At 36.3% G+C, this 25,280-nt stretch overlaps 2 protein-coding genes across 7 annotated transcripts in view; one reads left to right on the top strand and one right to left on the bottom strand.

The window, feature by feature from the left end:
* The window catches only part of LOC129242626 (extracellular sulfatase SULF-1 homolog), a 283,861-nt gene that overhangs the window by 244,079 nt on the left and 14,502 nt on the right, over positions 1 to 25,280 (top strand). The gene's annotated exons all lie outside the window — the stretch shown is intronic.
* On the bottom strand, positions 24,046 to 24,684 carry LOC129246849 (jerky protein homolog-like). The gene has a single exon (XM_054885560.1). It carries the CDS (start codon positions 24,682 to 24,684, stop codon positions 24,046 to 24,048), a length of 639 nt encoding a protein of 212 aa, XP_054741535.1.

Raw genomic sequence — 25,280 nt, 5'->3', positions numbered from 1 at the left:
GTGCTCGGACAGCTAGAAGAAGGCTTTTCTGGAAGCAGGTTTAATAGAATGAACAGCTCACACAAACCATGATTTCTGAAAAATGTTTGGCAAAGCGTTTGGAATGCGCTCTTTGAGCCCATTTTACGGAGAAAGATTTTTCGAATAATCTGTGGTCTAATAAATTGAACTTCGGCATAAGTTTAGTTTAGATTGCTTCATAGCTTCTTACAATTGTCCAATTTCGAGGAAATAACGCAAATCTTCTTTCCTTTCCTACATTTATTTGGAACACATGCACACACATACACACACACCTACTAACTTACACATACCTGAACATACTAGTACGAGGAAGTAATGAAAGGATACCTAATCCGCCACAAAGTGACCCAGTTTTGGCATTTCATTTGCAATTCAAGATTACTCTCAAAGTGCTAATGACTGGCCAAGTGGAATGCGCTGTGGGTGGGCTGTCTTCTGTGTTGTCCCGTGGTTGTGTGTGTGTGTGCGCAAACGTAGCACTCGAGTTGGCGGCGAATTGCGTTGAAACTCACAATTAGTTGTCAATCGAGCGACAATTGTGACTTGATAGAAATGTGAAAAGAGGATAAGGAGCCGCAAGTGCCAACTTTTATATGAATATTTGCCAATTTTGGCCGAAGAGATGTAGTCGAGTGGACGCGTGCAGTGATCACTTCCGTTTATTGGCATTTGGATGATGACTTATGGTTGATTGTTGGTGTCTTGTCTATCATTGTGAAAAATAAATGTATAAGTAATAGTCAAGGCTTAATATCGAGCATTTAATTGCATAACCTCCATCTATTATTGCATTTCTCCTACCTACAACTCCTACCTACTCTTATTTTAACCTTCGCTTTCCAACGTTGGTGCACCAAAATTTCTCAAATATACTCAGTTGCGACCTTACGTGCGTTTTGGTGGCGCGAAATTGAATTTATATGTTTATTTGTTTTCTATACTTACTTTCCTTGCACCGACAGAGGTACAAGGACAACGCGGTTTACACAGGCATACCTCCTCGCTCCCCTCTCCAATCTCTCTCCCTCTCTCTCTCTCTCTCTCTCTGGCCTATTATAGGCCTTTCGCTTTAAATAATTGTGGGCGCTAAGGCTATTGATTAACTACGGTTTGGTTCAAGTTTGACGCACGCGAACCATGAACTTTCATGACCTTTGACGATTTCATGTTTCTGTGTGTGTGTGTGCTTGTGTTTATTTTTTTTTCACAGGCATTTCTTGTTCTTTGTTATTTGTCTGGCTGTTCTATTGAAGCAAGTATCCTTGTGCGCGCTACAGGCGGTATTCAGAAGAAGTATGTCGGCAAAGTCATAGACAATTTTTTTAATTAAGTGATCCTTAATTATTTCAGACTGAAGGCAAGAATGTAAAACTATGTCTGTCTAGGAAACTTAATCATTTTTATTTATATTAATAGCTAAAGTTTTAAAAATAGATGTTGTTGTTGTGCAGCAAAAACATTCCCCAGACATGTACGGGGAGTGCTGGTGGAGTGACAGTCCTAGGCCGGATATACATTCTCGTATAGTAGAACCGACTGTCGGGGAAACGTTTTTTAAAATAGTAATCAGTTGTGAATGGCCCTGAAGTAATAAAACCCCTAGAATGTACGGAGTCGTTAGATACTCGAAGTTTTCGCCATATGTACATCAGTTCTGTAACATTCCAACAGCCAGTAAAATGAAAAATAGATACAAAACTCAAAAATCAAATAACTGACCGAGCAGTTGCTTAATATTTCTATAACCAACAAAATGGAAACAAGGTTATACTCGTACGTATGTATAATCAGTGGGTCATTTGTAAAAAAAAGATCCAGTCCGACGGCTTCTTTATCCTCCGTTGGTCTCCTTTTTTAAAACCTTCGGTTGGGCAGCCGGGTCTGGCCTTTTTTCATCCTGTTCGAAGATCCTTTTTAAAAAGTTATATACATAAATCGATAGAAAATTAAATTTTACCAAATTACTTGGAAGCTATAATAGAAATATATTAAATTAACGTCCAAAGTCGAAAAAGTTTCCAGCCAGACACGGCTACCCAACGGAGGGTTAAGCATTTCAAGGACCGGTTTCTCGACTCCCAGTTAATGCGAGGATTTTGAAACGGGCAGCTAAGCTTGTCGATTTGCTAAATTCGTTTTAATTTTCTCAACACAACTAGAGAATAGGTGGCAACACTCAAGCAGGATAGAAAAGAAACTGTCAAAAGCAGTTGTTCAAGTATTTTTATTTTTTGTTTACGAGTCTCTTGGCTTTGCATTGATCTTTTTTTATTTAATTTTTTTTAATTTAATTCTTTGATCACCCGTTGCGGAGCATAGTAATAGAAAACCAAAGAATGATGATGATGTTTATTATTCATATTGTCCCCCACAACAAGTCAAAGGTCCAATTTCGTTTTTAAATAACTTTCTTACAAGGGTTGCCTTTTATATTCTACGCCCAATAATGAAAGCGCAGTAAAAAAATAATGAAAATGGCTTTATTGTTTTTCAAATTATTCTCTTTAGAAGTCTATACACTTTTTAATTCGCTTGAACAAATTTTCAAAGCACTTTTGCCACTCAGAAGTGGATACCTCCAAAACGAGTTTTTTAAAGGCCTCAATAGCTATTTTAGGCATAAAAAAACGTTGACCTCGCATTTTATTTTTGATGTTCGGGAACAAAAAGAACTCACTAGGTGCCAAATCAGAGATGTAAGGCGGATGGCCCATTAGTTCGAGAGAGCTCAAAAATTCTCTGGTATGAGCCGATACGTGAGAGCTCGCATTGTCTTATTGTAGGATGATTTGTCTTCGGCGGTGGGTTTCCCTTTATTCTCAAAAAATTTTTGGCAAACAAATGACTTTGCACCGCTCAGAATTGAATGTTTGAAGTTTTTAAGTGTCCAATTGCCATATGACCAGATACCAGATACCAGATTTTCCGAAAAAGCAAGCGACAACTTTCTTCGATGCTCTTGTCTTGTAGCACCGATACACTGTCGATTGCTTTTTTCCGACTCGTATGCATAGATTCGTCACCTGTTACGATATCTATGATTGACAAAATTTAAATAACAGATTTGAGGTTAGAATTTGATTTTAACGAAAATGTGTCTTAGTTAACGTTGAACCACGGCTGCGGGTCCATGAGTGTTACTTACTCCTCACTTCATATTCAATATTCACTTCACCCCATTCTCTTCAATTTTATTTACTTATAAGGACAAAATAATCAATTTTCACAATTTGTTCATTTCAGTCAACCTTCGTTAATAAAAAATATGACACCTAAATATGTATAATATGTTGCATGAAAAATTCGAAGCTAAGTAGGTCAACTATCAAACTTTTGTACGGTAACTTAAAAGAAAGCATTTCCTTTTAAGCAATTTTTTTTTTGTGTTTATCCTTATTATTCATTTCGCTTTCCTTTGGTATTGCTATTTTATTGAATTTTTATTGGCTTGACGCCCGTATGGCACCTCGTGGTAACATTTTCCCTTTTCATATTGCCGCTTATGGTGAACAGAATAGTTTGTTGGTTGTTTATTTTCGAGTTAAAGTGTGCCGTTGTGGATTTAGAGGAAAAAAAATAATAATTTTTTGCTTATTTGATTATAAAATAGACAACTGGGTATAGGATATACATATATGCACACAAGCATACATATGTATGCGTATTGATTGGTCGCCGGAAGAAACTCTTCACATGCTCAAACCTACTCATCTAACAACCTCCCTTTTTGGCAGGAGAGCCTACCGTTATATGAGAATGACGATGACGATTGATGGGTTGACCGGTCTAAACAGTAACATTTTTTCTACTAAGTAATATTTTTTAATACAAACAGGTGGCAATACCAAACTTTCAAAAGTTGTAAAAAATGTTAAAATCGGGTAACATTTTTTTAGAAATTTTCTACGCTTCTAAATACTTATATTATATAAGTACTTATATAAGCTTCTAAATACTTATATAAGTACATACATATACATATACGTAGAGAAAGGCAATGTAAGTATTAATGCAAGATTTTTCCAATTTTTAGAGCAAAATATTTTAAATGGTGCCTAGATGTGCATATATGTTAGGCTTTCTCAGTTAAATCAAAATCGACGCGAATACTACGCGTAAAAGGCGAAAAAACTTTTAAATTGGCTTCGCACCAGACAAACAACGACTTCGTAAAACTTAAACAAGTTCCTTGGCAATAAGGGAAGGAAGAAGAAACACAGAAAAAACGTACCTTGAGCAGCGCTGACAAAAAAGTCACCAAAAGTTAATGCAAACAACTGAAAATGAAAAGTGACCACAAATCACGGCCGGCGGACAATTTCTGTAGAATCCACACAACTGCAACATCTTCTCAAGTGGAGAGTCCACTTAAGAGACACATACACAAGCTCAAACGCAAAGGAAGACAGACAGCTACAGAATTTAAGATGCGAACACGATGCCTTTAGCAACAACAAAAGTATACGGAAAAAATTCATGAATGAAAGCAGGAATTATTGAAAGATTTAGGCGCGTTGTTTATCTGGTAATTTCATTACTGAGCATTTCCAGAACTCCAGGATATGAGGAAGTGGTTGGGAAGAAGACGGTGGTGATGCGACATCGCGCATAAATATATATGTACGAGTATGTATATAAGTGCTGGAATGTGTGTTGTAGGCTGGAAATGTATTGATATTGTGGATCGAAAACTTAAGCAGACTAGCACTCGTATCGCTCTGTCCGCTTTGTCTCCTGCCCGTTACTGCTCTCGCTGAGTTGTCTGCTTGTGTATGTGTGTATGTATGTACATTTATATGCCTAACAGCGAGACTATTGCCAAATCTAGTTTCTCTTGATGTTGTTGTCGTTGCTGTTTCTTTTCGCAATTTCAGGTTCTTCGCCACATTATTGGCCGCCGTGGTGCTGTGTATTTATACGCATGCGGACCTATCTTTGCGTTTGGCCAGCAATGCTTTCTACAGCTTTACAACAGCACCTTCAACGTTGCCGTCATATCGACGCCGCTTCCTTCCTTTGAGGTCGCCTTCTGCGCTGTGCGCAAAATTCCGTGTTTTGATGTTAGGTTTTACTTTTGGTTATTTGCTGTGTTTATGTGTCTGCCGCATGGTTTTTTTTATTTTATTTATTTATTTTTTTTTTTTTTGTGGCTATTTGTTGTTTTTTGCTATTTAGTTTTTGTTTTTGCGACAACAACTTCCGAACATGTAATGCAACTTTGCAATCTTCATGCAAAGTAACAAACAAAAAACAAAAAACAAGAAGTGGCACACAAAAAAATGTTCTGGTTCTCTCTGCTTTCCTATGCTGATTGAGGTATGGTAAACTTGTTTTTCACATTCACACCGGGCAGTGGAGCGGAAAGCGAAAAGTCCTTGCGGGAATATAAAGAACTTGAAACTAGTTTTTACAACGCTGGCGTTGCCACCTTACCTACGAAGTTAAGCACTGCATTTGGTATGAGTGCCTTCTGCCAAACGGTCGCTTTCCCCACGTTGCATCAAGATTATCCTTATGAAGAGCTTATTGAGTGCATTTGCATATTAACTCTTGTAGATTTTTTTATTTTCAACAACTGCATTCTCTCAAGTGACTTTGCTTGTATCTTTCACAAAAATACGTAGTCTTAGTGGCTGGCCAATGTAACTTGCTTCTAAGCCTCCCTTTTTTACAATCTTTTTTCCCTTCCCATCCATTCATATTTTGACCGTTCGGTTTCCCATCTTTTTAGCACTTGAGCTGCTTTCTTTACACTCTGTTCCAAAAGAATTATATAACACATTTTGCAATAATCAAGATAAACGATTTTTGCTAAGAAATATTCTTTCCAATTTATTAAACACGTAATCTAAGTCCTTTTTGTTGCCTAGGATCGTCGTTGCAGTGGCTTAAATGGCTCATTCTTTCTTGACGTTTTCCTTCCACTGCCAAATGCATGGATCGGCAATAAAAAATAGTAGCAGGGTATCTAATCAGGTGAATATGGCGAATACTGCAACGAGATAATTTGCCTTTTTGTCAGTCAATTCGATGGTGCAATATTGGCGTACTCCAGTTAGTATGGCACAAATCTTGACGCTATCGAAGACCCAAGGACTTAGTCAACATGCCGCACATTGTTTGTTTGTTTTATGGGAAAGTCAAAGCTACGAAAGGCCTTAATGTCTAATGTCTGTGGAAAATACTAAAATAATATTGAGTTTAATAGTTTAAGAAACACATTTTTGGGCGTAGAAAAATTAATCGGAACGGAATTCGAAATCTCGTTTATTTTTCGAAGTTTGCGAGCTACTGGGGCATACTAGGCTTTCAATAAGTTTGCATTTCAGTAAGTTTTGCGGTTCGATAAGAAAACACACAATTTCATGGTGTGAAATTCACTTTTTATTCAGTATAGTCTCTCTGAACATCAACGAGATTTGTTTCAACGAGATTCTAATTTATGAATTCCGTTCTGAAGTGAGAATCTGGAAGGGCTGCAAAATACGCGTCCACAGCTGTTATGGCCTCATCATTTGTTGAAAAACGCTTTCCACTCATGAATGTTTTTAGCTCTGGGGCCAAATCTGGTGAGTACGGTGGATGCTCCGACTGCTCGAACTTATTTTATGGATTTTAGCCATTGTCAAAATGCCCTTGTGACCCGGTGCATTGTCCTGATGAAAAATATTTGTTTTCTTTTGCAAACTGGGTCTTTTTCACAATTTTTTTCCTTCAGCTGGTCTAAAAGGTTACAATAATATTCAGAATTTTTTGTTTTACCAGTTTGAAAGTAATCCACAAACAAAATTCTTTTCGTATCCCAAAAAACTACGGCTAATACCTTCTTGGCCAATTTCTGGACACGAACTCATTTCTGAGCCAAAGAACAAGGTTAGCACCACTATTTAACCTCTTGTTTTAATTTAGGATCATGGGGATAGACCCACGACGCACAAAATCCACTTTCGGAAACGCTCAAACGCTCTGAATGTTGGTAAGAAAGTCGCATTCGAAAATGTTTTTGTCCGATTGTTAGCGAATATGGCACCAATTGTGGACACAGTTTTCTGAAACCCAATACTTCAGCCAAAATACTGGTTACAGTACCCGATGAGATGTCTAGGGCTTCTACCGAAACTCAGTCACTGAACGATTTTGCAATGCGATATCCTATATTTTTCTACGATTTCCGGTGTTGCTGCTGTTTTTGGATGTCTTTGACGTGGATCGTCTTCAAGGCTTGTAGGACCACGTTTAAGTTCAGCAACCCATCTTTCTACCGTACTAATTTATAGAGCCGCGGTAGTCGAATCGGTTGGTGCGTGAATACCATTCGGATTTCAGAGAGAATCTCGGTGAAAGACCAATATGAATAAAACGTTTTTTCTAATAGCGGTCGCCCATTGGCTGGCAGTGGCAAACCTTCGAGTGTATTTCGGTCACGAAAAAGCTCCTAAATACACAGTGCGACATCAAAAATCAAACCGCACCGGACCTTTTTTTCTGAAAATATACCTATTCAATAGCAAAACCCTCGCTGGGTTTTTAAAAGTTAGCTCGATTTTTTTTTATAGCGTTTTGAAGTTTTCTATTTTCATGAGATTTTGGAGTTTTACCTGTACGCTAAATTTGACTTATAAATCGACCTTTGTTTGATTTAATCGATTTATTTTGTCATAGCTTGATGCAGAAATTTCGTACATGTACAAATAAACTTATTTTGAGAAGAACCTATATCTCAATACGCAATTTTGAATACCAAAATTTCGAAAAATTGTATGTTTTTACCATTTTTTACTGTAATTATGAAAATAATTAAAATTTCTCACTATTTCTTCTAGCAAAAATGTTGCAAAATGTACTAAAAAAGTCATTTATAAGATAAAAACATAAAACTGAACTTAGAGTTTGTTATTTTCTAAAAAAATAAATTTTTAACAAGATTTTTCTTCATAAAAATAATTTTTTTATATTCTGCTTTAAATTTTTTTTTAAATATCTAAAAACTTTGTAGTTAAAAATATTAAATGGATTAAGTAAAAAGAATATAGACTTGAATTCTTATAATTTTTTTTTTTTATTAAAATAAAGAATTTTTACGTACTAAAACCTTAGAGACGAGCTCTTTTCGACAATGATTGAACTTCAACATCATCATTATCAGAGTAATCAGATTCATCAGTAAAGAATTCCATGCCTGTCTCTTCTTCTTCTACCTCATATTCTTTTTCCTCCTGGTTACTCCATTTTCCTTCATTTTCTTCTGGTCGTATTGAAAAATATGTTTACTCCACCAACATATTTCGGCTAGTATGGCACCTGGAGCTCGTTTTCCTCGGTATCTTGACCCAAATGGCATCGCAGTTTGATGGTAGCGCTCTCCTTGCTCATCTGATTCTGTCGACAATTGTTGACTAAACTAGTCCAAATGTTGGTGAAGAAAGTGAATTTTTAGCGACATATGGACCCCAATTTTGGAAAAAGCATCTAGCATTCGTCGCACAGATTCTTTGGAATTTGGAGAACGATGTTTGCCTAAAAGTCCAACTATTATTTCTTTTAACGATTCCCACGCAACGATTTCATTGTTTATTAGGACCCTGTTGAAGTCTTCAGACTTTACCAATTTGCGAATGTAAGGACCATTTAAAACGCCTGAAAGAAATTAAAAAAAATATGGAAAAATTTATATACAAATAAATGATATATATGTGAGCATCTGGAAATAAATGTATCTGAGAATCTCACCATTTTTCAATTTTGCATCACTGATCTTCGGAAAAATGTCACGTAGGCAGGAAAACCCCCCATCCCTTTTAGCAACAACCATCAGGAAATTTTTCACAATTCCTAGCTTGATGTGAAGTGGTGGAAAAATTATTTTTTTGGATGATACAAGTTCCTTGTGAATTCTATTGGCGTCTTTCTTTTCACTTTCATCTCTCATTTTCCAATCGTTTTTTTGGTATTGATCCCCTTTGTAACGACTATCCCAATCACACAAAAAACACATGTGTTTAATGTAGCCAACTTGAAGACCGGTAAGCATAGCAATCACCTTCAAGTCACAACATACACGCCAATTGTGATTTTGATAATCGACCAATTTTAAAATGCGATCCATTTTTTCAAATGTTTCTTTGGTATCGGTTCCGTACGCAATTGGTACCGGCGGCTTTGAGCTGGTTTTGTCAAGTAAAACAGCTTTTAAACTAAATTTCGAACTGTCAATAAATAGCCTCCAGTCGTCTGTATTGTATTTAATTCCCATTTCACTCATCAACTTTACAATATTGTGACAATGAGCAAACGTCTTTTCCTCATTAACCGTAAAACAATGATTGAATTGTTCTTTCCTATTTCGATACGCCGCAACTTTCGTACCTCTTTCTAACAAGTTATTTGATTTTAACATTGATGCTAATATTTCTGATTTCCGCTGTGTTAGTTCCAATTTAGCAACAATTTCATCTAATTTACTTTGCGTTATTAGAATCGGCTGGTCTGACGTTGATGGTTCGGGAACATACTCGGAATGTATATCAAATAATGATGGCTGTGTCATAACAGAAAAAGATTCACTTAAAGCATCAAAATTGGGACATTTTGGCACTGGAATATTTTCATTATGATCAAGCGGTAATTGTACACACTGGACTGAAACGTATTTTTTGTTTTTCGCTTTCTTTTTGTTCAATCCGATCACAGTATTTGCACAACTATAACAATTTTTTGGATCATGTTCTTCTGGATTGTGCCATAGCATTGGCATTCCAAAAGGCATTCTGCTTTATTTTTTGTGCAACCAATTAACTAAACCAACAAAACAAGCTCTTCACACTATGTTTGGCGCCCAAGGTACATTCAAAATATCTTCACGATCAAAATAATGTCTGTATGCCACAGTAAAATCATCACTGATTGATCCATGCTTTTCACTCGCTGGTGTGAAACGTCCACAACAATAGCAGAAAACATTAATATTTGCAGGACAATTGTACATTTTTTATTTTCTTAATTCATAAAAAATTCACGTAAATGAAATTAATAAATTCAAATATGTTAACAAAAACCGTATTGTTCACAAAATATTTAGCGCGTCAAATGTGTTTTAGGAGTTGTTATGCACGAACCTGATCTCGCAAGACTGCTGCGATCTTAGAACAGGTAAAATCGTTGGGAACAAATTTTGGAATTTCTAAAACAAACATTTCCTGATAAGACAGACTACAACCTTCTTTATACTTTTTATTTTGGAATGTGTGCTAGCCACTTTTCTATGTACTTAACAGGCTAAAAGTCTTGTGAGACCAATCTTGCTTTTCACTACTCACGATCACATTTTGTTACATCCAATATTCATTGGAAAACCGTATCTGGAAAAAATACTAGCAAAAATAGAAAAATCTGAAAATGTGTATAACGGGTGGTTACGTATAAAATTATTTTCATAATTACAGTAAAAAATGGTAAAAACATACAATTTTTCGAAATTTTGGTATTCAAAATTGCGTATTGAGATATAGGTTCTTCTCAAAATAAGTTTATTTGTACATGTACGAAATTTCTGCATCAAGCTATGACAAAATAAATCGATTAAATCAAACAAACGTCGATTTATAAGTCAAATTTAGCGTACAGGTAAAACTCCAAAATCTCATGAAAATAGAAAACTTCAAAACGCTATAAAAAAAAATCGAGCTAACTTTTAAAAACCCAGCGAGGGTTTTGCTATTGAATAGGTATATTTTCAGAAAAAAAAGGTCCGGTGTGGTTTGATTTTGATGACCCCAAAATTGTCGCACAGTGATATCTGCCGTTCGGAGTCAGCTTGAAACTATAGGTCACTCCATTTGTGGAACAACATTAAGACGTACGCCACAAATAGGAGGAAGACCTCGGCCAAACACCCAAAAAGGGAGTACGCGCCAATTATTATGCCAATTATTATTATTTTTTTTTTTATTCAAGCTTGAAACGAACGAAAGATGTGCCCAGCAGCTTTCAAGTATAAGGTCTTTCAAAAATTTCAGTAGTGAATAAATCCCTGACGGCACATTTTTTTACGGCATCTTTGACATTTGTCAATTAGACAGATGTACAATTTTACGCGATAGGGCAACGCGTTAAAATTAGTGAAACTTATTTTTAAAATGGTCGATCTTTAAGAGCAACATATCGCAAAGATCGCAAGGATGATATGATAGTTTTACCGGTTTTGCTCTTTAAATATGGTGAAAAAGAAAATTGTGAGGAGAAACTCGGCTGTTGCGCCACTTGGGAGATTAAGCCGAATTCCACACGATCATTTCAGGTGTATTCACATACTCGCTCAATCAGTTATTCAGACGACAACGAAGTTTAATTGGTTAATTTTTTTTTGTATATCACCAATACAATCTCAGCTTTTTTGTAAGCACATTCCAAGTGAAGTCAGCCAATCTGCTGATTCTGAAAAATTTGCTCAGAGCCGAATAACGGTCTGCTAAAGAGTACATCTCTAAAAATCTTTTCACCATGAAATTTCAAGAAACTGGTTCTGTTGAGGATAGAAAAAGTAAAAAAAAAAAACAAAAAACAACCTTCAACATTGATATCTGGACGTTTTCAACGATTAAGCATTCATGGATCAACTGTTTAGCGGATTTTACCTGTAGACATTTCAATGATATCATTTTTCTGAAAGGATATACATTTTTACATCTAGATGCGCCTTTCGAAAGACCCTTTAAAACTTTTTTTATTTCCTTGATTATATGATGATTTAGATGACATGTTTAAGAAAATCTAAAGAATTACTGTAAAAAAACATCTCTCCACAGGTATTATAGCTCCTAGTCAGGGCATAGGGTGGAAACAAAGACGTTCCAACGATTTCTGTCAGCCACTAGATGTCTAATTTCGTTCCAGGTGGTGGTGGAAGAGCTCTCATTTAAGATTGTGCGCTTCCAAGTCTGTCGTGGGCATCCTGTACGCCTACCTTGTGGGTTCCATGGGAATATATTTCGGCAACATAGTCATTCGTCTTCTCTACGGAGAGTATATTCAATCCAGTTCTATTTTCGTCTCTTAATTTCAAGATTGATTTGCGAATTATCAAAAAGCGAAGGAAGGTCATCATTGGAGATCGTTCTTGAAAAAATGATCTGACCATGCGAATCAAATATAACACCCGGGTATTTAATTTCATCAATATTCTGAAGAACAGTACCGCATTTGATATAAGGCGTAACACTTATTAATAAATAATAGTCGGAGGAGGAGTCCCCAATTCCATTTCTAAGATTTTCACTAGTCTAAGAGTCTCACTTATTATTTTTAATAAAATCGGGCTCTTGTTCGAATCTTTCTGGGTATAATCCGCCCTGTAGATCACCTGCCTTTCATCCCCACTAAGTACTTCTCTTCAATTACTAAAGTTATTTAAGTCCAAACTTCATTGTGACGATGGTGGAATACTAAACCACTGAATTAAAAAAATTTTCTTCACTGAAACATTTTTTATGTGGTGGGTTTAACCCAAAGTACAGCGCGACTCGGGAGTTCGGAACCCATATATCCTGGGTTTTTTCGCCATCTCCATTAGCTCGCTCTGAAAGGATGTTCGAAAGATATTCTGAGGAAGTTATGAGCTGCTTGGAACGTATTTTAAAGAATCGTCCTGGCCACTCCTGAATAGCGATCAGGGACTTTCCCCAGCTGCGTGAACTTCTACACACGGAACTATCTTCAAAAAAAAAAAAAAACAATTCTAACATTCTCCAAAAAATGGCACTACAAACTTTTTTCATAAAAGATTCATTTTTTTATAGCATAGAGGATGCATGCCGCCTTAGTCAGCGAATTCCCGAAATCCACATTCACTAATTCGAATTTGAAGTTCACCACAAGCATATTTCGACTCACTTTATTCACTTTGCATCAGACTTTTTGCTCTCAACAAAAGAAAATCCAGTTACGAGCAGTCGGACGGTAGCGTGAGCCAAACAAATCGGAAGAAATTGCAAATGCCAAAGCAACAACGGATTTGTTGAAATTTTCGTATTTCCGTTTGAAGTTTCGTGTATTTCTCCGCCAGAAATTGTGTTATTTTGAGTATTTGGAGGTAGTCATGCGATTATCGAAAAATTACTTCCTCAAATAAGCTCATGTTTAAAAATCATACATGTCTACATACCCGTACATACAGATACTCCTGAAAAGCTAAATACATTTTTCAAATAAAACATATTACAATACAGGGGTGTCTATGTGGATTACAAAAAAACAAAAACAATTATTTTAAATTTGAAACAAAATGAATAGTAATTTTTGGGGTATTCGTGTGAGGTGCATTCAATTATTAAAATTAATGTATGCCGGAATTCATCAGCTTTCTTTGAATTTTAGCAGAAATGTAATGAGTGCCAAAGTTTAAGTAGTTGCCCAAAGTTTTTTTTTTTAATAATAACAAAGGCTTATAAATAATTAATGCTAATTTCACCCAAGGACCAAATAGTCCAGTTCCTATGCAAAATCGCTCTCTGAGTCCGCAAATCAAAATATTTTTTTGTCTGTGATGTGACTTTCGAGATAACGGTTTTAGATTAAAGAAGGAAGTTAGTTCATAAAAATTGCTAATATCTTGAGAATCCGTTAACTGATCAAAACAAGTCAGAAATCCAATTAAAGGTAATTAAATTTGCTCTCCTCACCTTCTGCTTTATTTGTTTTTTTTTTTGCATAATAAAACGTTTAAACAATTTTTACAAAGTTAAAGATTAAAGTTAAATCAGTTAAAATATTTCTGTTTGGCAAAAATGTGAACAATTTCTATATCCATATATAGTGAGAAACACACCAAAATCTCTTTTTACACAGTCTTCTTTACACTATTTGGAAATAACGCGATTCATTACTACATTTTTTGCACTAAATTATCGATTTGCACAAATCTCAAAACAAAAAAAGACTTTTCTAAACAAAACATAATTCCTAAACGAAATTCCAAGTCCGACTGTGCATTAAAATTTCAACGTAACCTTTAGGTCGCATGTAGATGTATAACAAGTACTGTACAAGGTGGCGCAAATTAATCATCCAATTTCGTATTTGAATCATTTTTATACTGAATAAAAAATAAAAATAATTTTGAGAGACGGAAATCGTTATTTAGGTCAAAATACGCGCCCGATTGCTTGTCCGTTTGTGTACTGCAGCTGCTTAATTCACAAATGCCAAATATGAGTATGACTGCTGTACCACGACATTTGAAAAATTATAAATTTTCTGATTGGGTGATTAGTTTGGTACCACCTGGTAAAAGCAACTCGAGAAAGCAAAACATGGGCAAAAATAACCAAAGGAAAAAGCAGAAGCCGTTAATAATTTGAATAAAACCCAACAGATGGGCTGGACATATCCGACACATCTACTGATGTTAGCATTTTTAGTCCAAATCGTAATAAACGTGCACGATACTTATCAAGTAGCAATGAATAGTTGCCAATTTGATTTTTATATTTTTTGTACTTATGGATGGAATTTTCTCTATACATTCTCTGTTTATTACAAAATTAATTTAATTTTTATTACAAAACTAATTTAAATTTTATTACAAAAATAATTTAATTTTTATTACAAAAATAATTTTATTTAATTTTTATTACAAAATTAACTTAATTTTTATTACAAAAAAAATAAATTTTTGCAGGTTTTTTGAGAAAATATTTATAGTTTTTTCAACTTACACGATTTTTTACCCGTTCTTTAGTATCTACCGTGTAAAAACAGAGTTAGGTGTACATATTGTAAAAAAACGGATTTTCGAAAAAAATTTTTAATATCTTAATATTTTTTCTAAAAGCAATAAAAAATGAGTAAACACCAAGGCGAGTCTATTAAAGGTGGTATCGGTAAATCAGCTGATCTCATTTTTTTTTCTTTCGCAGTGTCCATGTGGCTGTCAGTACTTTTCTTTGACAATCAAACGTACAAAACATTGTTGTTGCTCTAGTGCTACCACCTTTAATGAATGCGCCTTGTCTTATATGATAAAAATATATGCTCGTATCGAATATTTTCACATTTTTGCAAAAAGCTTCGTTTTTTTGCAAACTTTGTAACAATCTAAAAAACGTTTAATTTTTGTGAAGAACACAGCATTAACGGAAGATACCATTGCCTTGAATTTAATTTATGTATTGTCAAGATGTTAGACATTTTTTTGTTTTACCTTTTTTCTTTAACCTAAAACCATTATTTGGCGATATCTCCAAAATTACATGATATGCATTTCAATGTGAAAGAAATTGTTGTAATATATGAATATTCAACATTGTTGCGGAGACAAAGTAGCTCGTAGTAAATATTTCAATCATGCATACTTGCAACCCTGTACTTGTATTTCTCTTTTTTTCATTTTTATTATTCGGAATAAAGTCAATCGTTTACAAATGAACAGAGCGCATCGTCATTTTACAACAGAAATAATGTGAATTTTCGGACTCTGCGACAGATTTTACATAGGAATTGGATGGTCTGGTTCTTGGATTTTTTGGTTAGCAAACTATTGTAATTCGTACCACACACTGAGATCCACATCTAGCAAATTAAAATGAGTTGGCAGGTGTATTTCTGCCATGAAAAAGTTCCTCATAAAAAATATATCTATAGAACCCCCATTAGCGGAACAACATTAGGACGCACACCACAAATAGGAGGAAAAGCTCGGCCAAACACCTAAAAGAAGCGTACGCGCCACTTATTTATTTATTATTTTTATTTTTTAATGATAAATATCGAAGTGGGAAAGGACATTGCGTCCACCAACATATTCAATGTCATTTTGACGCTTGTTTTTTTAACGTTTCTATAACTCATAACTCAATGGCCGTTGCACGTCGTAGTGTAGATTACGGTTCGTTCTTGGTCTGATGAAATGTTGTCATGTTCAAATTATATGGTCGGACACACTTCATGATTCAGTCTTCACCCCGTGAACCATGCCGCTCCAAGTTCGATTTCAGTCACACACAATTTCTTAGAATTATCGTGACTAGAACGAGATCTGATTGAACTCATTGTTTCCGACTCGTGATTGCCGCTATGGTGTGTATGGGCTCTAATTAGGCAACAAATGCAGCCCAAATCTATCACTGAAGAGGCTTTTATTCATACTTGCCAGCGGCAAATAATTACACTGAGAACTTGAGCGCCGGTACGTTGGACTGGTGGCGGATAACTTTTTTCGCCGCCAAATGCAATCGTTTTTGCTTCAAATCAGAGTCGAATCGCTCCAATAGCTCTGAATAATATGCAATATACCTTCATTTTCCGTAGCTTCGATTATCCTCAAGGAGTCCACTATCTAGATTGTTTGTAGGTCACTGGTGTGCTGCTATGAATGAATGTTTTCTCCACAAATATGAAATGAGACACAAACTCTTTCGGTTTGAAATTAAACGTTGCCTAGAACTCCCTTTATGTTCTCAAATAACTGTCGTGGCTGGTTCTTCATGAGATTTAAATTTTAGGCAATTTTATTTTATCTCCTTCAAAATATGACCCGTCTGAAGCAACACACATGTACCAACGTTTAACCCATTCCTCCATGCACTCCTGGTAGGCCGACGAAGGGAGGGCCTTCAGCTCCTTCGTCGTATTCTCTTTGATCTTCTCTATCGACTGAAATCTCCTTCCATGAAGTGGTAGCTTCAACTTGGGAAACAAACAGAAGTCGCATGGGGCCATATCAGGTGAACGGTCGAATAATCCAGCACAATTTTGGCTCGATGCGATGGCGCATTATCATCATGCAAAATCCAAGAATTGTTTGCCCACATTTCTGGCAGGCCAGGCAGACACTAGTGATCCGATGGCGCTAAAACGTGACAGAAAAAGAAGAAAAAAATATAGAAATATTTGATAAGCGTGGAGCCTCTTAAAGTACCGCGATTTTTGGCGCCGTTTGCCTTGGCGCGATCGCAACGAAATTAAGTTAACTAGTTGTGGATGTTTTCAATCGATGATGAAGAATCACCAAATAAAGGGTTTTCCAATAACAGGCCTAATTGGATGATATTGATCTGGACAACGTTTATTTTCAACAAGACGGCGCTACGTGCCACACCAGCAACGAAACCATTAATCTTTTACGGGAAAAGTTTCCGGACCGTGTTATCTCTCGAAGAGGTGATCACAATTTGCCACCGAGATCTTGTGATTTAACACCTTGTGACTATTTTCTTTGGGGCCACGTGAAAGGGAAGGTCTACGCCAACAGCCCAGGGTCGATTTAAGAACTCAAAGATAGAATTCCTGAGGCTATCGAGGACACGGTTATTTTCCACTTTTAACGACATACCTTCCTCTTTATAATGAAATAAACATCCGATCATTTACTATAGGTATATTAAAAAATAGCATTTTTCTGAGAGATAGTTATTTTACTCTTCCCTTTCATAAACCTGAATATTTTTATCGACTTTGGTAAATTTTTAAACGTCAGCGAATCTCTCACCTGATTTCATAAACAAAAAAAAGGTCTGGCTTCATTTCTGTGTAAAATTTAAGTTTCAGAAACGTAAAAGTTGAAGATGCCCACACATCTATTTATCTCTTTACTATTTCAAATTTATCAACCAATAATAAAGTGCTCTTGTGGCAGCTAATATAACCGTTAAGCTACTTACTATGGTAGATAAAATCTTTCTTGCCTTCAATAATTCATAAATAAAACTTTTCTTATGGCAATTATTCGCAAAAATAAATGGGATAAAAAATTCTTTCGTTGTACGCCTTGTTATTGCAGTTTTGCTATTGAAATGTCAAAAATTCTTAAGATAAATTGCGATTTTGTCGCACTCAACAAATAATCGTAAAGAAACTTCTCGCAGCGCACAACGTTGATAGCGAAGTAGTAAAGCAAAGATTTTGTAAAATAAGTACGCGCACAAGGCTGGCACTTTCACATTTGTACCACATAACAGTATTCTAACGTACATATGTGTGCATGTATGTGTGTACCCTGTTGTAACAGATGTAGATAGTCTACTTAGAGTACTGGTTATAATTTACTACTTTCACGACTACTTTAAACTGGTGCAAAATGAATAGAAGACAGTGTCGTGCTATTGTATCTCGGAGCCTGAAGTAAATCAACTACATGAAAAACGTCAAATCGCCTGGGGAAGACAATATAACAGCTCAGTTCCTAAAAAACGCAAGTAGCGGGTTCATTGAAAGGATGCATCAGCTGACAACATTGGTTTGGAACAATGAAACACTGCCATATGCTAGAACGCAGCAATAATGCACCTCATTCACAAGAAAGGCGGTAAAACAAACTGCAGAAACTAGCGCGGGATTTAATTCTTCTTAATGCAACAGGATTTTCCTTCTTCATAAGGATTGTACGAGTAAACAAAAGTCTTATGGCACGCAGAAAGAATTCTTTCGGAGTATCAATGCGGCTTTCGAAGGGAAGAGGCTTTTTTCTCTCAAACAGTCCATGGAGAAATGTTTTGAGCACAAGATTGGGCTTCACATGTTGTTTATTAGTTTTAAGCAAGTTTTCCATAGCAGCAACAGAATGGCTTTTCCCACAATATTTCATGAATGTAAAATCCCAGACAAACTAACCAGTATTGTGACAAGCTAATAAATCTGAATGCTTCAGAATTAAAACTGGAGTAATACCAGGGGTATACCCTCTCATCAACAATCTTCAACCTTTTGCTATTCTCTGCCATCGATGAAGTAAGTGACGCAAAACGACTGGACATATATTAAATAGAACTACCCAATTATTCGCATGCGTGGATGGCAAAACAATTGTCACAAAACCAACGATAAGTTAAGCCAACGTCAGACAAACTGAAAATTGGCGATTTTTCTTTTGAAATCGTGTAATCTTACGCAGACTTCAAACTGAGTAGAGGCAATTCCCAAGTCTCACCATCGATGAGAGAACTAGCTAACAGAAGCAGTTAGCAGATCTACGCGTCACTAATGAAAGTCTTCAAATCGAAACTACTAAACAGACGATGCAAATTGATTCTGTTCAAAACCATCATTTTCGAAGGAAAAATATTCACAAAATTTTTTCGAGCAATCAAAGATCACGGCAAGTGTCGTATAAGGTGGTAGCTCGTCGTTCCACGAGGGTTTACCCATCAATTTCGTATATTTATCAAGTTAAGAATAGACAGAAAGAAGTAAAGGCGCACAGGAGGAGCTCAACCAAGCACCTAACACCATCTTATTTACTTAAAGGCGCGGTTGACGAGGCTGAGAGTGACGATATTAATATCCTCCAAATATATGGTTTCCTTTTAAAATATGGTTTATAAGCGATTAAGCTCAGGAGCTATCTTTTCCAGCATCAGCGTACAAACTGTCTCAGCGGAGTTAGGGACATTTATTTCTTTGCTTAAAATTAAATTTTCTTTCGTACCCCATTTTCAGTGTTTTATTCCCTTAGTTGAATATTTGCATCTGGATCTTCATTGATTTATTTTCTAATATCAGTTCATGCTTTAAGATCAAATTGATGTGAACAATTGAAATTTTCTGGACTACAGTGCCTTGTGGCTGCTGTAGCGGAATGGGTTGGTGCGTGACTACTATTCGTTTGTACCCGGGTTCGCAAACTTGTGCATGAAACATCAAATGATAAAAAATAGTTTTTCTAATAGCGATCGCCATTCGGCAGGCAATGACAAACCTCCGAGTGTATTTCTGTCATGAAGAAGCATCTCATAAAAAAACCTGCTGTCGTTCGTGGGCGGCATAGAACTGTAGGTTTCTCGATTTGTAAAAAAATATCAAGGCGCACATCAAGAGGAGGAGCTCAGCCAAATACCCAAGAAAAGGCATAAGCGCCAATTATATATGCATACATACAAAAATATTGCTTTGCAGAGGAAACAAGAGTGGATGTGAGAATGTATTTTGGGCTCGGTCAGCTCAGCTAGTCTTTTGTCGATAGTAAAATCCATACTATGTGATTTTTAAGAAATAGACGCCTTTTTGCAAACATCCGATTACTATTTCCAATTTTCCTCATGCATCGGTTGTTTCTTACGTCGCAGGAAAACTATACAGGTAGATATCGATAACTATGGTTTGTCAGTTGAGAATGGCAAACTGTGTTGACATTTCTAATCAGTAAGGTAAAGTCAGATAGCAAATAGATTAATGAAACCAACGTACGACTGAGTCTTGTCCAGGCGAGTGGAGTGAACAAGGAAACAAAAGGTTTGGCAAGTTATCATGAATCATTTAATGCCAGAAAAACGCTTCCAAATTGTGGAAATTTACTTTGAAATCTGTTCGCGAAGTTCATAGCGCGAAGTGTTGAAGAAGTTGCCGAAATGTCGATCCTTCGCCATTCTCAGCTTGTTGGCTTTTATCCTTCGACTACGTACAAAATGTTACAAAAGTTCTTGGCTTAGGTAGAAGTGGCAGTTGGTCTAAACCAGCTCACTCAGACCGTTGCCGTTCCATTGTGATAAGAATCTTGGTTTACGTGCCTATAAAATACAGCTCGTGGAAGAATTGAAACCAAATAACCATCGTTTGCGTCGCAATTTGGCTGATTTGGTTCATTTAGATTTGTTATTCAGATTTATTGGAAATGTGACTCGTAACTGCGGCGAATATAAGCCGGATATTTTATTCAAAAAATAAATGTCATGCATTGATCTACGAGATTATAATAAAAAAATGCATTACAACAATATTTATGTTTTGTGCTATCATTTTCAGTTCTTAAGCGTTTAAAAAACACACTTTATATTTTTACTTACATATAGCGGCAAATCTCCACATGCCTCCACTAAACGAGCTATTTTAGTTAATAAAAAGAGTCACTGAAAAGAATTTGCTGCCCACTGAGCGCAAACTGATGTCGTTCCGAAATGGGCCAGTTCCGCTTGAGTGTGGAAAAGGTCTGTTTTACTACAGGTTATTTGTGAGCATGCAAAAGTGATGTTTCACAAAAACAACAAAAAAGTGGTAGTGTCACGTGTGTGTGCTTTGTTGGTAATGAAATACGGAAAATGAATGCGAAAAGCTTGACACTGCAACGCCTCCGCCATAACGCACGTCTCTGTGTGGTATTGTGGCATGCAGCGCCAACAGCTGCAGCATTGTGGAAATTGCAAAACAAAAACACAAAAAACACAGTATAATCTAAGGCAGCAAAGTCAGCAACATCCACTTGCAAAGCGACGGCAGGAAACAACAATGAGGGAGGACACTCATTGAAAGCATTTCCTCCACACTTTGCATTGGTCCACAAAGGAAAGTTATGTAATAAAGAGAAAAGTTAGTAGTGAACCAAATTGAAATAAAATTTATTGTGCGAAATTTCACACACATACTCAAATACATACATACATACGTACATACATACCCATGCCATCACGTTTGTAATGTCATACTTAAATGAAGTGGCAAGTGACGACGTTGTGCCACAGTTAACTTTCATTCTATTGTATGATATAATAATGCAGCTCGAGGTTTTGGCTTGAGAGCTCACTGCCTTGCCAAAGTGAAAATATTTAATGAACATCAACATTCCTTGCAAGTGAACCGTCGTCATCAAGGTCGCATGTCAACACTTAATATTCATGATAAAAAAAAGGAGTGAATAGCTTGACACAGAATTCAAAGCCTTAAAAGTAAGAGTGAAAAGTGTGAAATAGAAAATGCTGAGGTATAGGCGCCAAAAAGAATAAGCGAAAATAGTTTCATTGTCGGATTTTTGGTGTTATTAGTCCAGCGAAAGTGTCAATATCAATTGATGAAGACTTCTTTTTTTTCTTTTTTCTTTCAAATCGATTCAATGCTTGCAAAAGGCTCAACAAAGCTGACCTTTTATGCCACGATTCTATACGCACTAGTCAATGGCAACTGTTGACAAGCGGTTTAAAGCTTTATTTCTATGTAGGTGCACACATACACACACACACATATATATATGTATGTATATGGACTCCAATGGGTACACATGTTTCAGCTCATAGCAAACTATTCAAGTATAATTTTGTAAAATCTTTACAAATCTGTGTGAATATAAATTGAGTATTTTACGGTTTGCTGAGCTTTTGATAGCCTGTACGTGTTTTCGTTTTAATAAGTGTGATTGGGTTTAGGTTGTTAGCACAGCAAACCGCACTTTGCGTAAAACACTCTATTATAAGGGGCAATTTAAATCAGGGTAACTTTAATTAAATTAAGAAAAAATTAGGGTTGGCTTTCATTTGCAAAGAAGAGCAAGTCGGGCTAAAGCAATTATTTCGTTACTCCAGTAATAAGAAAAAAACACTTAAATATAAAAATAAAATCCAGATATTTTCTTTTCTCTCTAATATTAGTACTAACTTCACAGCAGGGAAATTTCGCCGGCAACATTAATTATCAAATCAGAAAAAACATCAAAATAAGCAAATGTAAACAAACAAATATATGAGTATCGCGCCTGAAACAATTGCAAATTTTGGTAAGAAAACAATTCAGTCAGCATAGCTCGATAACGCTCTCCATTTACCGTAACGGTAGCTACTTCCTCTTTTCGAAAGAAATAAAATCCGCTAATACCGGCAGTGCTCTATGAACTTCGTGAACAGAAATCTTTTTTTTTATTTTTAAGTAAAAAACAATTTGGAAGCGTTGTTCTGGCGTTAAACGATTCACGATGACTTGCAAAATCTTAAGTAAAATAAACAATTAGCACGTACACTTCTATTAGGTGTTTGGCCGAGCTCCTCCACCTATTTATGGTGTGCATCATGATGTTGTTCCACAAATGAAGAGACCTACAGTTTTAAGCCGACTCCAAACAACAAATGTTTTTTATGAGGAGCTTTTTCATGTCAGAAATACACTTCGAGGTTTGCATTGCCTGCCGCTGGTGACCGCTATTAGAAAAACCTTTTATTATTTGATGCTCATACACGGAGATTCGACCCTACGCACTCCCGAATGGTAGTCACGCACCAATCCATGTATGTATGGCGCCAAATCATACAGAACAGCAATGTCAGTACAACTTGCCACATTCTCAGTTGTCAAATTATACTTAGTCCTGCCATAAGTTCTGTTACAAGTTTAAGTTAGTTTTATTCAAATGTGTAAATATTAAAAAAAATTTAAATTTTCATTCGAAATGGTCACCATTTGCTTTTATACAAGCCTTCAAACGATTAGGCCATTCAGCTTTTGCAGCACGCACGGTTTCCATAAATATTGACTACGCTACTCGAACCAAAGATTTTTGAGACTCTCCAAATTTCTGTGAGGCCTTCGACAGACCATTTTCTCCAGTTCTGACCACAACTGTAGTCCAATGTATTTAGATCTTGATTTCCAGATGGCCAATCTTCCGCGGCTATGAACCCAAGAGTATTGTTTTTTAACCACTGCTGGGTGGTTTTTGCCTTATGGGTTGGGAGGGAATCTTGCTGGAAGATCCAACGCTCTCCATTGAAGAGAGTACCGCTCAAATGCTTCACTATGCCTTCTAAGACATCCTCCTGTAAACTTTTGCCCCGGTCATAAGCACTTTTTCGCAGAAATGAAGAGATGTAACGTCTTTAGAAGACACTCCCCAAAAATCATCAGGGAGGCTGGATGATGGCCACGCTGAACCCTTGGGTCAACATTTTTTGCGTCTTCAGAAGTTTTAACATAGATTTTGTCGTTTTGCTTATTGTAAACTCCTTTCAGTGTTGAAGAACATTTTCTCATCTGTGAAAAGAATACAGTAGGGCGCCGATTATCCGAAACAATTGGTGCAGAGAGTGTTCGGATAATCGATTTTTCGGATAAACGAACATTTGCGAAATTCCAGTTCTTTGTTGAGGGTAGGGTAATAAAATACGTCATTGGATTAGGAATACATATTATGTATGTGATGTTTTTTAATTATACACTAGAGTACAGTACATATTATGAATACACACATACACATTAAAGTAGGGATTGCACATACGGTACATAAATACATATGTATGTCTAAACATTTTTTAGTTAAGTGACTTACATAGTTCAAAACTAATCCAAAAAAAAGGGGAACATATTTGTTGGCTTAAGTTTTGAGACTCGTTTTTTTGCCGCCAAATCTCTTAGGCGTTTTAAAGACAGCAACTGTACAGAATCGCATTCGGCTTGGTGTTCCAACCATTTAATAACAGTCTCAAAGCATTTAAAGGCTTCTTCATTGGACGGACATTTTTCAGCTGAGACGATGTCATCACTAATTTCGTCATCATCGTCGTCATCTTCAGGAACTTCAACCTGTGCTACTATATCGTCGTCTGTCAACAATTCGTAGCCAGGATCATCCTTGTCAAATTCTAGCCATTCATGCACATTTTCTTGGTCACATTCTTCAAATCCTGGAACCTCTTTCATCAACTCAACCATTTCTGAAACAAAGTTTTCATTTGTTGGTTCTTCCGATGTAGGGCTAGCTTCGGATTCAACTGCTGGACAAAGCTTATTCCAGGATTTCTTTAGAGTAGTCGTTTTGACATTAGTCCACGCTTCTGCTGCCATGTAAACCGCATCCTTCAAGTTAATACCTTTGTAGATTTCAAGAATTGTCTTATCTTTCTCTTGGCCGATTAGGACACTACGAAGCAACGCTTTTCTGTAGTAACGTTTGAAGGCTTCGATCACCCCCTTTTCCATAGGTTGAAGGACTGAGGTAACATTGGGTGGCAAGAAAATCACCTTAAATTTTCCATCTTCTCTCTCAAGTGAAAGGTTTGAGGGATGACTTGGAGCATTATCAATCACTAATAAAACATTTCCAGTGTCTCCAGTTTCTATCTGATGTTTTTTAACCTTTGGAAAGAATACAGCGTCATACCACTCGATAAATACTTGAGTGTTCATCCAAGAGTTTTTTTGGTTTTTGTAAATAAGCAGCAGTTTTTTTATTCCTTTGAGGCATCTTGGATTCTTAAATTTTCCTATGATCAGCAAAGGTAGTCTATGTGTGCCCGTATTGTTTCCACGTACCATGGCTGTTGTGCGAGATTTGCTTGCTTTGAATCCAGGCGCTGCCATTTCTTTTTTAGAGACAAGGGATTTGGTCGACATTCTCTTCCAGTATAACCCAGTTTCATCTGCATTGTAGACGCTACTGTCCTTATAACACTGCTGTACAAGCAAACTCTTAAAACTTTCTTTGAACTTTTCAGCAGCTTCAATGTCAGCTGATACTCCCCTTGAATATCTAGCTCTCTAATTCCATGCCTAGACTTGAATCTTTCGAGCCAACC

Source organism: Anastrepha obliqua, chromosome 1, assembly GCF_027943255.1.
Source record: "Anastrepha obliqua isolate idAnaObli1 chromosome 1, idAnaObli1_1.0, whole genome shotgun sequence".
NCBI lineage: Eukaryota > Metazoa > Arthropoda > Insecta > Diptera > Tephritidae > Anastrepha > Anastrepha obliqua.
Note: the sequence above shows the minus strand (reverse complement) of the source record. Positions and strands in the feature narration are given on the sequence as shown.